Source organism: Camponotus floridanus, unplaced genomic scaffold, assembly GCF_003227725.1.
Source record: "Camponotus floridanus strain SB8 unplaced genomic scaffold, Cflo_v7.5 scaffold24, whole genome shotgun sequence".
Taxonomy (NCBI): domain Eukaryota; kingdom Metazoa; phylum Arthropoda; class Insecta; order Hymenoptera; family Formicidae; genus Camponotus; species Camponotus floridanus.
This window is the reverse complement of record NW_020229370.1, coordinates 4,052,501-4,068,686: the sequence shown is the minus strand read 5'-3', so window position 1 is coordinate 4,068,686 and position 16,186 is coordinate 4,052,501. Positions and strand designations below refer to the sequence as shown.

Genomic DNA, 16,186 nt, shown 5'->3' with positions numbered 1-16,186 from the left:
AAACTTTCAGGTTGCTGTCAACGACCGTGAAGAATCCAGAAACCGTGACCACAGATGAGGAGATTTCTTCTTATGACAAAACAGTTCCATATGAAGTTTAGTCGAAGGTGAAGCTCTCAGCTTTATGTTGTGTAACTCTGTTCTTGTATAATTTTTTTTGCATCAAAGGCAAGTAAAGCAAACAGCGCAATTTAATAATATCAATTCGCGCACATGCTATTCTCCGAATATATAATTTTTTCTTTATATTCTTAAATATATACAATAGTTATATATTTTCAAATTTATAATATATGCACACACACACACACACACACACACACACACACACACCTTACAATATTTTTATTAATTTATCTATCGTTAATGTAAAATACGATCATTGTTTATACATATTGCTTATTAAACAGATGACGTTCAAATCTCTAATCAATGGAAATGGAAAAGCTCCTTGGGATGCATCTATTGAACGTTATCATAATGACGAAGGTGGCTACCACCATGGATATCGCGGGTAAACATTTTCTATTTAAAGCGCATTAATATCAAAAAAAGCTTTTTTATAAATTACTTTTTTGAATGTTAGAAACTCTAAAGGAAAAGGTGGAAGTAGCGCTGCGCTGAGTGCACTGACCTTGCTCGCCTTCCTATTTCTTTTAAACGTCATGCAGGTAAGAAAATATACATTTCATCGTACACTATACCATATATTTTTAAAGCTTATTTGATGAAATGCTTGTTATCATAATTTTGCTATTTAAATATTCCAATGTTAAATATTCCAACATTAATTAAGAGACAAATTGTAAGATACAATTTATATTTAACGTGTAAAAATCTCATAATGTCAATTCTGAAAAGATATATTTGTTATATACTCATTAAGATTTGTTAATAAAAAGAAAGAAATGTTTTTATTATTTATTATCAAATTTTCCGATTTGCAAGTGGATATCTCATTTCTTTTACGAAATCGTTAATTGCGCTACAAATATTATGTGTGAAACAAAATGAAATAAAAGATTAATAAAGCGGATTTCAAATATCTCATACATATATACATGCATATATATACTTAATAAGCTTTTCTTTGTAGATTAATTTCTGTTATTCTCTTATTGTTATTGAGAACATATCATTATGTTTTGTAATAATTAATTGCATCTTTTGCTTTTTTTACAGCAATCTTTGCAGGATAATAATTCGACACTCGCTCCGACAGCCACAACACTGTTATTACGAGACACCGAAATGCCAATTGTCTTGGACAATGGGAATGAGAAAAATATTAAGATAAAGGATGATTTCGTAGATGCAACGAATACATATGATTCAAGAACAACAATAAAAGATTATGCATAATATGCGAGGATTGATCATTTGACAGTTTTATATTTTCTAAATAGCTCTTTTTTCAAATATCACATTTTTCTATTCAAGAATTTTTATTTCTAATTTCTATTTAATTTTGAGTATTAAGTTTATATATGTACGGTGTGTATGTATACACACACACACACACACACACACACACACACACACACACACACACACACACACACACATAAACACGATATGCATATTCATTATAAACATAAACACAATAAAAATATAAAATTATTATCTAATAAGTAATTGATGGTTGATGTTACTACGAATAAAAACTCGAACCATAAGCGAGTCGACATAATAATTTCGAAATAATCAAGCCAATAATCAAAACACATGAACAGTTTATTTCATTTTATTTATTTTTTTTAACAATAAGATTGTATCGAATGTATCATCATTGTCATCGTCGTTATCGTCATCGTTGTTGTCATCGTCGTCGTAGTCGTTTAAATGTATTCATTTATTAATATTCGAAAAAGTATTCTTGTTCCTAGTTTACATAACATTAGAAACATTTAAATATTTATTTTATTCTATATTTTGTTATAGTCTTACATTGCATGAAAAATAACCACACAAACGATCACATATATTGCTAAGGAAATGGGCGATGGGCACGTGCTCTTTCGCCTATCGACGCATCTCGAGGAGCTTTTTGGCTTCTCTCTACGAGCGTCTAATTTCTTCTCGAGCGTGTGTTTGATCAAATTCGTGTTCTGGAGTTGCGACGGGCAATCTATACAAAACTTTATTCTTAACTTTTTTTAGTTTTGAAATGTTGTGTCTCAAAGTATATTATTTGTGATAGATCAAAAGATTCAAAACGAGTCTGAGAGCAGTTATCTTTTTCGGCAAGCTTTTATTTTTGGTAAAGGATACGTTTGGTTACATTTCCTCTAGCAACATTATTTATACTTGATTATTGCAAATGGAAAAAAGTAAACAGGTTGCCCGCCGTTACTCCAATCTTTCGCTCTCTGTTAAAAAGGATTAGAAAAAATTACGGATTCATTTCATTAATAATTTCATTAATAGGTCTTCGAATTGTTGGAAAGTGATCATGGATCTCTAATTCTCGATTATCGGTATTATTCGGAAAATATGGTTGCGAATTACGCCGCCTTTGAAAAAAATAAGCGAGCGAAATATGTATGAGGATCTGTTTTTCTCGATTTTTCTTTCTTTCTTGATAAATTGTCGGCAAAAGAATACATTTCGATGAATATCTTGCAAATAACCAATTCTTATCTCCTAAATGAAAAAAGACCTAGTTTCGTTTAACGTCGTCGAAACAAAAGTGAACAGTGCTTCATACACAGCCAAATATATTTCTATGCATTCTAATCGGCGTAACGAACACAGATGGAAAATTTCGTAAATTTTTTCGTAAATTATCAAAGATTTCACATATAAGCATTTTTCCTTAAGAGAATCAGTAGAAGAGATATTGAATAGTACAAATAAAATTAATAAATTGTAAACAATAGAGTAAAATAAAATTAATAAAATAAATAGAATAAATAGAAAATAAATAAAAAAGAAAAAGTATGGAAAAAAGAAAAAGTATATAAAATCATTTTCTAAAAAAAAATAGATTATTTTCAAAATAAAAAGCTTTGAAAAAATTCTGAAGAAAAAGATGCTGAATTTATATTTAAAATTAGGAATTAGTTTTGAATCTTTCTCGCAATGTGATTCTTGAGAATTCTTTCCATTTCTTTAGAAATAATTTGATTCCAGTTTCATTTTTTATATCTAATTATGGTGTAAAAAAGAAATAGTGGTGTTTACATTACATAATATTTGCACAATGGCATGATATAAACTTATCAAATAATATATATATAATACAAATTATATATATTTATAATACAAATTGCAGAAGGAAAAGAAGAAATTGCTCATTAGTGCTCATCAAAATGAGTTTATCACTTGCAAAATATAACGTTTTCACACGAGTATCTTACATTCGTTTTTTGCCAATCGGAAGTACAACCGATCTGCTGCGCAAAACGCTTTGTTTTATAGAAGGATCGAAATCGGTATAATGTCGATGAAATTCAAATTATGATATCTTCTATATGAAATAAGTGTTACTTATACTAAAAGCATACGTCTTGTTAATAAATTTCAATCGGAGTAATTGAATATCTCTAGTGTCGAAAATTGTAAACATTATGCAAGTTTCAATTCATATTTATTGTGTGTGTGTGTGTGTGTGTGTGTGTGTGTGTGTGTGTGTGTGTGTGTGTGTGTGTGTGTAATATATATATATATATATATATGTATGGATGTGTGTATGTGCGAATATATTTGTGTATATGTGTATATACACATATATATATATATATATATATATATATATATATATATATATGATATACACATGTATATACTTTTTAAAAATTCCTTTAAAGCTAAACATCAAAATCTAAAAAAAGAAAATTATTTTACGCGATATTTATAACTATAGGTTGCGCTTATATTCACATTATCATTTTCGCAAGATCGCAGATTACATGAATTGTCTGTCCCTTTTCCTTCGCCGAAAAGAAAGGATAAAAAAAAATAGAAACAGGCACATCTGATTAATTCAAAAGAATAGAATTCACAAAAAATAGTGGAACAGATTAATTGATAATGAATTTGCAGTTAATGACTTGCAAATATATTATCAATTGATCCATTCCACAATTTAATTACTTCGTATTCAGACCAATGTGAAAAAGAATAGGAACACGGAAAAAGTATGGGATAAGTATGAAAGAAGAATAAAAACGCACATAAAAATGTACAATTAAATTCCACAATAAGAACCTATATAATTAACGATATCTCTACATAATTAACAAGACAATTTCTCTAACGTATCAAGCAAATAATTATAGAAAAATAAAAAAATTTTGTAAGAGAAAAGTTAATTGAAACATATTTTATTCTTTCGAGATATTAATGCGAAAAAATGGAGAATTTTCTTAGAAATTTTGATGAAAAAAAAGATTATATTGTTCTAAATTAAAATAACTTTTTTTCATTTTGTCTTTGTCGTACGAATGTTAATTATTAAATGCAATATCATCAATCTTCGTTGAAATGGCTTCGCGCAACAGACAATTAACAAAATATTTCTGTCGCTACAAGATTGATATTATCACTTTGAACATAGTTATATTGTGTAAGAAAACATAGCAAGAAGAATGACACTGCGAGAAAATCTATTTTTGTTGTTATTATAGTTATTATATATACAAAATAGATTGTAAAAGAGAAATAATCCAATCGCGCGAAATAAAGAAACTATGATTTTGCTAATAAATGCAAACATAAATTTAGTTTAACTCTTTCTAAATTCATTACACACTCGCTATAATGCAACATATGTATAATGAAACTTTCGACGCCAGTATAATCTAATTATCGTATATTTCAATTATAAATAAATAAGCAATAAATAAGTTGACGATGTAATATCAAATATTATATCAAACCATCGGTAATGTCAATTAATTTGCTTTTGGCAATCGATAATGTTAATTAATTCAATAATTAATTTAGACTACTTTAGTTTATCCGATCACGCACATTTGTTTTCGGATGAAGGAAATGAATCATTTTTATTTTTATTCGAATTATTTTTTTCGAATTTTTAAATAATATTTAAAAAGTAATTCTCTCCTTCTTTCTCCTGCTTCCCCTTTCATAGGATAAACAAATATTTCATTTAATATATTCTTTTGTTTATTATATAAGAATACCTGCAATATAACCGAAAATTGATTGTAAACTGATTAATTGCAATAATTGAGCGTGAAATATAAGAGAAATGTTATAACAATGCAGTTTAGTAATGGTTTTTATCCGTTAGTGAACAAAACTAGGAATGAAAATTTATTTTTCCATTGATCTATAACACAAAGATGAAAAACTTTAGAACATTAAATATATTTTACACTTAGATTAATTTGCTTCAAAAACTTTTGAGAAAATAGATCAAATTATATTTTGTATTGAATTATTTTGCTGTCCTCGAATTTTTCATAAATCCAAAAGAGTATATGTATCATTTTGAAAATGCACGAGCATTGTATAACCAACTTTGCCCCCCAAAAAAAAGATTATTATTCCGACACAAAAAGCTGGCGTCAAACTGTGTGTGTGTGTGTGTGTGTGTGTGTGTGTGTGTGTGTGTGTGTGTGTGTGTGTTGCGTGTGCGTGCGTATTTCGTAATATATATAACTCCTAGAAATTTGCTGTATGTCGCCAATGTAGAACTTCTAGACTGTTTACACTATTGTAATTTATTTTTTGCTATTCGTAATTCGTGAAACTTTGGCAAATATTTTTGCGTTTATTATTTTCCACTTCTTTACTTTCAAGTCCAAAAAGTATACATAACAAACAAGCACAAATTTTGACGTATATTGTAACATTATACATCAACCACAAACACACTGTGATTTCGTTGAAAAATTCGAGTTAAACTAGTGAATAAACACTAATGAATCGATAAAATTCGATAAATTTTTCCTTTTCACATATTTCATACAAATCGCATGTCACATATAATACACGTATAATCTGTCTTCAGCTTTATTGGAGACTGAAGCAAACTGTATCTTTATATTCATATAATTCAAGATATATTAATAAGACAATCCTAATCTTGATGTCGTAAATAAGAAGCGAAATTTGATGATTTAGATCAATATATGGCGCCTCTATGACATATCAAGTTTTGCTTCTAAATTTGCTAAAAGAATGTAAAATAAAGATTATGAAAACGCAAAATACAGAATCCGAAAATCCAATGTACATTTTCTTCTTCTCCCTCCCTCCCCCCCTCTCTCTCTCTATCGCAATAATAATTTTGACATAAGAAATATAAATATACTTGAAATATAAATATACTTGCTAACGATGTAATTTTTAATCATCACTTCGTGATAGTATTTTATGATATTAGCTATTAAAAAGTGATCGCTTTCTCAATTTCCATTTTATAATGAATTTTATGTTCATCATATAGAGAAATGAAACTGCATTTACCTCAGTATCACAATTATCCTGCTCGACTCTGCATTATTTTTATAACATTTTATAGGTACTATATGTATATTTCCTTCTATATGTATTATATATTTTTCTGGAAAAAAATATAAATAACTTTTAAACTTTTAGCGCGAAAAAAGAGATCAAACTGTCGAGCATTACAAGTTGCTTTCTGATGAAACAATCTTTTTACAGATACTCATTTGCCTTCAATACGTTTTTTAGGAGGTAGATAATATAGAATTTTTTTCTTTATCGTACGAATTCAATTTGTAAAACGCGTACGATTAACGAGTGTTACTCATCTCGACTCCCTGGAATTCTTAGCGAGCAATGAATGATAAATTATCACTCTCTTTAAAAATAAATTACGAACTTACACGAATGATGGCTCGCCAAGTTAGCTCCGAAAGTGAGAAAGAGAAGAGAAAATCGTAGTGAGTAGAAAAAGTTGCCGACGCATTAGAAGCTTTTCTAACACGATAGTGTAATAGCTGAAGAGTTCTATGAATGCGTATCGTATTCAGTGGTATTTCAATGAATATTTGAATAATTATGCGTGTATTTGCATTCTGGTCCAAGAAAAGCGTATAATGTATAATAACGATAATAGAACTACATTTGCAAATCCTGCGTTATGTCAGGGCCATCGTATAATCGTTTATATTATGTATATAAATACTATTGTACAAGTTTAAGAAACAATCGATCAATAAATGATCGTACCGGTTTTTCCGGTTCAACATTGAATAAACTTTTTAATCTCAATACGAGATCAACGTGCCCACGAAAATATACAATACATACCTATAAATCTACGCTTATCTAACATGATATGAAGCTTTAAAGCTTGCTTAAACACTGCGAGATCTCGCTTCATCGTTAGTGTATACAATGGTTGACAAAATAAAATGTGTTTATATTCCACTATTATATATACATATAAAATTTTTGCCAAGAAGAGGCGAGATCTCATACATCCGAGCAATGTGTGAATGTTTCACCGACAATTTTCAATAGGGGAGCGATACCGTTTCACTAGATAAAATTAGAATTAGTTAACGAGCCATCATCCGCGTCTTCCAGAATCATAAAGAGAAATCAACATATGTGATATAAATTGGAATGAAAATTGACTCATCCAATCGCTTGATATTTTTCTACAAAAACTTTAAATTTATACCAAAAAATATTATGAAATATGTAATCTCTTCATTTTCTTTTTTAAATATAATTTTTGGACAATATGAAAAAGTAATTTTGTTTTGTAGTATTATGAAACAACTAAAATGAGCAATTAATATCGACAATTAATATCGACAGAAAAAGAAATAGAAAGAAAAGAATCGTGAGTTATACAGCAGATGATGTAACTGATGCGTAACATCCACGTAACATTATCATCCAAGAACATGTCGAAATTCAAATGATTTGAAAAATAAGAGAAATGCCTTTGATTATCGAAAGTTATACCGATGTATGCGCATCGCGCACTAATAAGAAGCTAAAAGTCTGCAAACAAGCATAAAAACGATTCCAATTACATTCAATTGTGAATTCTTCTCGAAACCTTTTTCGTAAAAAGAACCATGTAAATGGTAACAATATCATAAATATGTTTTTTCAGAATCAAACTATTGTTTGATCCATGTCAGAGGCAGGAACTCGGATTTTCCGAAGAAAAGAAAATCCGAAGACTCTAAGGCGTGGGTGCGCTCTGCTAACATAAGTATTGTTATTATTATTATTATTTTTATTATTATTATTATTATTATTATTATTATTATTATTTTTATTTTTATTATTGGTGCTGGTTCTCGTCATTCTCTTCCTGCGATATGATGCTCGATCTATTGGACCGTACGTCGAGATCCATGGCGAAAGGTTTCGTCGAATTGCCGAGAAGCGCCTGTGTACTTTGGCCATCATCAATGCTCAGCGAACACTCCAGCGAACTATCACTGAAAGTACAGAAACAGATTTCTACTCGTCACTAGCGCCTTTGCGCCTCGGACAAGATATATAGTTAGTAACTTTGACAATCGGTAGCCAATCGGTTTACCTGACAATACTGGCGCGATCAACGGAATTGCCACCAGTGGTCGGTGCCGTGCAATTTTCGCCATTACAAGGTCGTTCACCGTTACTGCTACAAGAGGAAGTTCTAGTACTAATACTAGTAGCAGTGGTGGTAGTCGCTGCCGCTGCCGCTTCTCGTATAGACGCCCGTCTGGATTCCTCGTGACACTCACATTTGCACTCTTCCGGTTGCACATAACTATAACCGCCAGCAATCGTCTTTGCGATTTCGTCTTCTGGTCGCGGTATCGTCTGTATTCGCTTCGGCGCCTTCCGTTTCTCTGGTATCTCTTCAAAATTTATCCAGTTGCTTGGCCGTGTTGTTACTGCTGTTATCGCTACTGCTGCTGTTGTTGCTGATGTTGATGCTGATGCTGATGTTGATGCTGATGCTGATGCTGATGCTGATGCTGATACTGATGCTGATGCTGATGCTGATGCTGATGCTGATACTGATGCTGATGCTGATGCTGATGCTGATGCTGATGCTGATGCTGATGCTGGTGCTCTCGGTGGCAGTGGAGGTGGACTGGGTGATTTTCCTTGACTGATAATATTCTTACGACCGCTATCCGGTGGTACTCTGCCCGCAAATTCCGTAAATGTATTCGTCGCACTGGCATACTGCCGGCGCGGACTTTTCAACTTAAAGCTGTCCTCTCGTGGCAGAGATATCTTCATCCGCTCCACACGCCGCTCGTCCAACGACGTCTGCATCACAAACTCGTCGAGTAGAGTCGGGTTTATCGGTGTTGTCGAACGTGGTCTTTCGATCGGAATTGTTCTAACATAAGAATCAATTTGATGAATTATGTGTGCACATGGGTGCGTAATAAATTGATAAACAATTGGGACAGAAAGAGAGAGGATGTGTTCATATATACAGAAGTTTGAAATTTTTCGTCTAAAATAATTACCTTACTTCTTGAAGTCGTTGTTTAACAGGCAGGATAGGTACGGCAACGCTCTTCTCCAACGGTAGGGTTGTCGGTATATATGGAAGATCTTCTTCAAAACTTTCCTCATAAAAGAGACCCTTCCGCTCGTCTGGTAGCTCTTCCGCCATCTTTTCGACCTTGTTGCGGATGAATTCAATCTCCGAATCTCTTTCGGACTCTGAACTATTGTGATCCAAATCGGATATCATGCTGGCCGTCTTTACTAAACCATCCTTGCTGCTAACTTTATCGTCAAAGAGATCGGATTTCTTGATATCTAACGCGGTAGATTCCCTAGAACTTACTTTTTTCTGTTGTGGCGATGAATCGTTATCTATTCTCTCAGGTGGTGTAAGCTGCTGCTGACTCTCTCCTCTACTTTTTCTCTTCGGCTTCATTACATCCGGCTTTTTGCCAGTAGATTCTTTCGACGAGCCACTGGAAAGTATTCGCGAATCCACCGATTTAATTTCCGATTTTATCTCTGACTTAATCGATGATTTTACTAATGGCGAAGCTTCGATTATTTTATTAGTCTGAGCGCTAATTTTTGAATCTTTTTTCGATATCTGCGAGTCTTTCGACACACTCTGCGGAAGCTGGTTATCCTTGGACAAATTCCTGGACGTAGCTTGCATTTTCGCCGCTTGCATCGTCGTCGTCTTTGTCTCGATCTGCGTCTCGGTTTTGACTTTAGTAGTTGACGGCACCGGATGATGTTCAATCGATACCTCCGTGATTATGCTACTCGTACGTGTTTCCTCGGATTCATACTCATCTAGTAACTTGGTTGGCGTTTCCAACGGTATCGAGACACTCTCTGACGGCAAAGCCTCTTCATAATTTCTATCGTCAGCGTGCAAACTAATAAAGATTGAATCATCCTGTCGATTTCTTTCTTTTTCCATATTAAACGTGAATTCCACACGGCCGATGCTTTCTAGGGACGGATGTTCAATTTTGTTATGAGCATCAAGATCGCACGAGGCTGCAATTGCTTCATCATAGCTCTTTTTTCTCTCACGTTTCTTGAACAGACTCAACGTAGACGAAAACATCCCTTTATTCTTCGAATCCTTTTTCAAAGTCGAACCCTTATCAATGGGAACCCTCTCACGCGATTTTGAACGGCTTCTCAGGCTCTCCGTAGTGTCTTTTAGTTTCGATGTCAAACTTCGTCGTGGCTTTGTACTAGGCGACGGCGATTCCGGACTCAGTACGCAACCGTCGGTTTTAGTCTGTTTAAATACAAATATAATTTATTTGAATACTCGGAAATGTTAATCATTAGATTAATGTAAAATTTAGTTTAGATTTATCACTTTTCTATCGAGAATTTTTGTCTAAAACGTGAGCTCTAAAATCTTCATAAAAACTCATAGATCTCCATAAAAAAGACACACATCATAAAATCACTTTGATAAATCATTAAATAATATATAATACATAATGTTAAAGAATATAAATGATGCATACGTAGCACATACATACATATTTTAAAACATTCTAATTTTTTTTAAATTTTTTCTTACAATTTGATTAAATTTGTCTCAAATATATTAAAGCCAAGTGATTATAGCATTTAAGCATTTTTACACAAACCATTTATATCTTTGCATAAAAACTAGGGAATATTTTTATATTTCGTTTTCAAAATACTTTTAACCGATAAACTTATGCTCAACTTTTTTGTATCAAAATAATAAACGCGATGATATTTTTCTGCGTATATATACCTTGAATAATGAAGCAAAGCTGCTTTTTCTAGACACGGATGATGGACTAGGTGTTCGCGAGCCTTCGAGATCACGCACTTTCTGATGTCTTGGTAACTTGGGACTTCCAGAGAAACTACTAGTCGTAGGCGTTGTCTGCACGATTTCTTTAAAGTTTTGCGTCTTTTTTCTTTTATCATTGAAATCGAGTGTCGCGGGTTTCTGAACTTCTTGGACTTGAGTCTTTGTCGATTGTTGTTGTGATATCGATTCTTGTTGTTCACTTGATTTTTTGATGATTGGTATCTATTTCATAATAGAATAAAAAATATATTGCAACTTTTCATTTGTCACATATTGTGGAAGAATAAGTATTTTTTTATTTTATTCTTTCAGAAAAATGAAATGCATTTTAATAACATCAAACTCAATATTTACGATATTTATACAATAACTTAAATAATACAATAAAAATAAGAAAATTAGGAAAATTTAAATAATATAATAAAAAAGAGAAAAAATTGTTTTTCAATATACTTTTCAATATATATATATATATGTGTGTGTGTGTGTGTGTGTGTGTGTGTGTGTGTGTGTGTGTGTGTGTGTGTGTCAATATGTGTAGTTTATGTATATATTCTAATAAAATTAATAAAATTCGCATAAAATCTGTTCCGATGTTTTTCGCTAGAGAACCAAACAATCCATGAAATGAAAACTTGGCGGATGGCAAAACCAACCTCTATGTTGGCTTTCTCCAGAAATTTCTTCGTGATTTCCACCTCTCGCTTGAAAATCTCTTTCCGTTCCTCGCGACCGCGTCTCCTAGGTTTGTCTAACGGATCTGGCTTCAAGTTACCTCCAACCATCGGCACTTTGATGCTCTCAGGAATCAGCGCCTTCGTAGTGTCAGCCTCCCGCTTCAAGAGAATCTTTTCAAGATCATCGGTCTCCGGTTTCGATGGTTCTATAAGGTTGTCAGCCAGCGTTGGTTTGCTTCCGCAGAACGATGTCTCCAAGAGACACTTGTGCGGGCTAGGAGATCTAAAGAAATATACAAACCGAATATGTGACGCAATAAGCAGAAAGGAAGAACTTTGCACGTTGGCCAATCGTACATTGTAAATTTGATTTTCAGCCCAAAAGCATATAAGCATAAGCATATAAATATAATCTACTATATAAGATATAAAAAACAGGATAGATATACAGGATATAAGTAACAAATAACACATTAAAATTTTTTCTTCAACAAAGGTAATCTATATCTCATTGTCGTATTTTCGAGGATATTCAAAGGAAATATAGTCAAGAAGTTAATCTTCAAATAAATGATAATTAAATATGTAACAACATGTTATTTTTCAATCAATCTATAACATATGTGTGATCAGTGCAATAAAAAACTTAATTCGATGTCAAATTTTACAAGAAAGGCCAGAAAAGGAAGATGATAAATCATAAAACAGTCCCCTGATAAGGGTTTTCAGAAAAGATTTGGTAATTCAATTTGAAACTTTTTGACAAAACGAAATCTTGTTAACAGCTTAAATAATACGTACTTCTCTAATATTGTATTTCTCACATATTCCTCACCTGGAGGAAGTTGCTGACACAACCGAGAGCTTCCCCGAGACGCCAGAGCCTTGGCTACCAACTGAAGACAATCTAGACGTTCTGCCGCTAATGTTGAGAAGACATATCTCCGAGCAATTGCTGTCCTTGCGTTCGCGGTCCAATTGCTTACCGCTGTAATCCGATTGGGATCCATCTATTTCCTTCCGTTTTCGTCTTTTGGATTCCCTTCTAAGATCCTGTTCGTGGACGGGATCTTGTAAATCCAACTCTTCCGTGGAGGATCTGAGATCTTGGGCATCTTCCTTATAACCCAAAGTCAGCTTGCAGCCAGGCGGAGGATCCGCACCTGCAAATTTTCATCTTTAAGTTTTTCTCGCCCGTGACGACGACGCATTCTCTGTCATCTAAATCTCTCTTAAAACACCTACGTAGACTAAATCCAATATCGATATTAACATAAATCGAAAAGCTATTTCTCTTCTTGTATTATTAATTCTTTAATCGCCTACATTCGATCAAGCAAACTATGTATGTCACGTTTAAATCTCATGCTACTTACAAGATGTATATGAGATGTCATCAAACTATTTGGAACAAATCTTTTACTAATGCTTGTCATTTAATTGAGTACTTTAAATGATGCACTCTATGCTATTGACGACAACTGTTGAATAAGCGCGTCAGAAGCGCGTTAAAGACTATTGTACCATCGAAAATATAACATTCGATCTAACAATAAGATTAACTACTGTATTACACGATATTATATATAAGTTCGATTTATGTATTCTTATCTATTTATAAGTTACACTAGATAAAGTATTTAATATGAGATTAGTAATTTCGATAGAGAATTGTCAAAGGACTCTATTTCCAAGCTCAATATGTTTTATTTTTTATTTTTTTTTTAATTATATACATGTCTAAGAAAAGAGTTAATGACGCTTCGAGAGAATTATAAAAGTCAGTTGCTCGGAATTCAACAAATAATAATAACAATAGAAATGGTATACATAATAATACATAAGGAACTTATATATCATTTGAGAGCAACCGCGAGTAAAGGAAAGATTCGATATTATTTTAGATTTAACATGTTAATTTATGCAGCATGTATACCCGCGAAAACTTGTTAAATAATCGAGATGGATAAGCAGATCTGTCCTTTTACTTAGATCAGTCTAATTGAATCGATCAGAAATGCCTTGACCTGAAGAACCATTTTATAAAAAAGTTATTGACAATCAACTTATGTACGCAAAATTCCCTTTTCACTCCCGGAGAACCGTTGTTTTGACACTTTTTCGATGCACGTTTTATCTCGATTTTCTCGCTCTCGGTTATACATTTGTTAAAAAAAGAATTTATGTACATATCAAATTTTCATATCGTATAAGTTTGTCTATGTGCGTATATTAACATATATGATGTATAACTCACAAGTATCTAGTCTACAAAAGCAATATCTAGTTGGAAGATGGTGGAATTAAATATAAGAATTACTTTCTAAATGTTCATTAATAATCTGTGGAATATTTTCGACTAGCGTACCTTTATACAATCCTAAAATCATCACTTTTCAACTCAGTTGTATATACAAGCCATTAATTTATTTCTCATTATTAATTATACTTGCCTTTCAACTAGTTTATTATTATTTCCGAGGTTCGTCATCGTATTTTCCGAAAACATTTGCATCCAAATTATCTATCATTTCTCAAATATTTATCATTTCTCTATTAAATCCTATAATCCTACTATTAACTTTAATTCCACTTAAATTTCCGGCGCCGCCAATTGTATTATACATTGCCAGAGAGATGATGCGAAAATTCAAAATATATTCACTAAATGTTTAATGAGAAAGTCGAGAAAAATATTTGTCGAATATTTTTTTACGATATCACAATTCTCTTAAATGAATAAACGATAGTAAAATTTGACAGTATATTTAGTAGAGCATAAATAAAGTTTCGAGACGAAGAAAGGGTGATTCTATAGAGTAATTTGCAAATTGATTACCTGCGAGAAGCTCGCGCTCGGGCGACGAATCTCTGGAATTACTATCCTCATGGTGCGAAGAGCTGCTCGCTCTGCTGATATCAATTCGCGGCGTACTGGGCGTCTTGAGCGAACTGCCAGGCGTTGCCGGCGTAGTAACCTCGACGATGCCCGGCATTCGCCCCGCCGCCGCCGTCACCGCTGCCGTCGATTCCCCCTGCATTCAAATTCGTATCCTGGTTTGTCGTGAATCGTAGCACAGTCACACGGGGTTGGTTGATTGGTCGATTGTATGGTTGGTTGTTTGGTGGGCTCAGATTGCGGGCCGGCTTCTCGCAGGGACGATCGAGGAGGTCGATCTCGAGATCGCGTACGTACATCAAGATCCGAGTCGAACAGTGCGAGGGAGGAAAGAGAGAGAGAAAGAGAGAGAGAGAGAGAGAGAGAAAGAGAGAAAGAGAGAGCCAGGATAAATGACTCAGAGGGAACTCGGAGTAGGACTCACGTTTTCCACTTCGTCCGATAGGTCTTCGAAGGATGCTATCGGCGCTGGTCCAAGCTTCCTTTGATGAGCGCTCGGCAATTCTGACATCATTTTTCGGGTACTCAGACCACGGTGATGCTGGAAGAATATGAAAGATCGAATAATTCTTTCAGCTTTCGTCGATCTCTTTTCATCGCTTTCGTTTAAAACGTTTAACGGAAGCACAATTTATTGCTTGATAGTGTACGGAAAAAAGCATACATTGTTGGCTCAGTTATTATACTCTTGCGTTGTTGTACGATACTTTTAGAATATGTATATTATGTAAGTATGTGGCAACAGGTGTATGATCGCGTTCGTGCCGCGATTTCTTGTTTGATAAAGCTCAAGAAATTGCTCATAACGATATTTATAATAAACAATAAGAGATATCGTATGCTGTCATTTCAGCTGTAAAAAAGCTTTCAGCTGTAAATCTGCGATATACATGCGCGTTATATGTATAACGCATTTATTTCTCCTTTCTTGCTTCATGCAATTTTATTTATTTCACTCTCTTTACATATTATTAGTTTAAAATTCTTGATAATTAAAAGAAAGGAAATAAAAACATTTTCCTTTCATTTCGAGTCAAAATAAGAAATTTATCAATCACGCTAATTATTATAGATCGACAAAAAATAAATAAACTCCTATTAAATGTAAGATAATAAAAATCATCGCTGTAACTTTGTTAACGGTTTGAAAAATTATTATATGCATGTCGGTTTTTGCACGTTAGTTCGCTAACGCTAGAAGCGTTTAAGTGAAGGACGATTTCATTAGAGACAATATTATCCATAGTGGCACACGGGGAAATAGATATTCGTCACGCTCATGGCAATTGTTTAAACGACCCAAGCTCACGCTATTTAACGAGTCGCTTTACAAAATGTACAAGAAGCAACAAA

General features: G+C 33.1%; 2 protein-coding genes across 2 annotated transcripts in view; one reads left to right on the top strand and one right to left on the bottom strand.

Annotated features, from left to right (window-relative positions):
* Positions 1 to 95: 95 nt before the first annotated feature.
* On the top strand, positions 96 to 1,409 carry LOC105256667. The gene is made up of 4 exons (XM_011266797.3): positions 96 to 168; positions 411 to 514; positions 587 to 671; positions 1,183 to 1,409. Exons 2-4 carry the CDS (start codon positions 411 to 413, stop codon positions 1,360 to 1,362), a joined length of 369 nt encoding a protein of 122 aa, XP_011265099.1. The 5' UTR covers positions 96 to 168; the 3' UTR covers positions 1,363 to 1,409.
* A 6,261-nt stretch (positions 1,410 to 7,670) lies between these two features.
* LOC105256656 (platelet binding protein GspB) overlaps positions 7,671 to 16,186 on the bottom strand; it is a 10,551-nt gene continuing 2,035 nt past the window's right edge. The window contains exons 2-9 of the mRNA XM_011266782.3: positions 15,258 to 15,374; positions 14,774 to 14,969; positions 12,770 to 13,097; positions 11,914 to 12,217; positions 11,195 to 11,479; positions 9,438 to 10,696; positions 8,504 to 9,304; positions 7,671 to 8,402 (exon numbers count right to left, since the gene is read on the bottom strand). Of these exons, the coding sequence (XP_011265084.2) occupies positions 8,243 to 8,402; positions 8,504 to 9,304; positions 9,438 to 10,696; positions 11,195 to 11,479; positions 11,914 to 12,217; positions 12,770 to 13,097; positions 14,774 to 14,969; positions 15,258 to 15,347 (3,423 nt within the window). The 5' untranslated portion in view covers positions 15,348 to 15,374 and the 3' untranslated portion in view covers positions 7,671 to 8,242. The remainder of the gene's footprint in view (positions 8,403 to 8,503; positions 9,305 to 9,437; positions 10,697 to 11,194; positions 11,480 to 11,913; positions 12,218 to 12,769; positions 13,098 to 14,773; positions 14,970 to 15,257; positions 15,375 to 16,186) is intronic.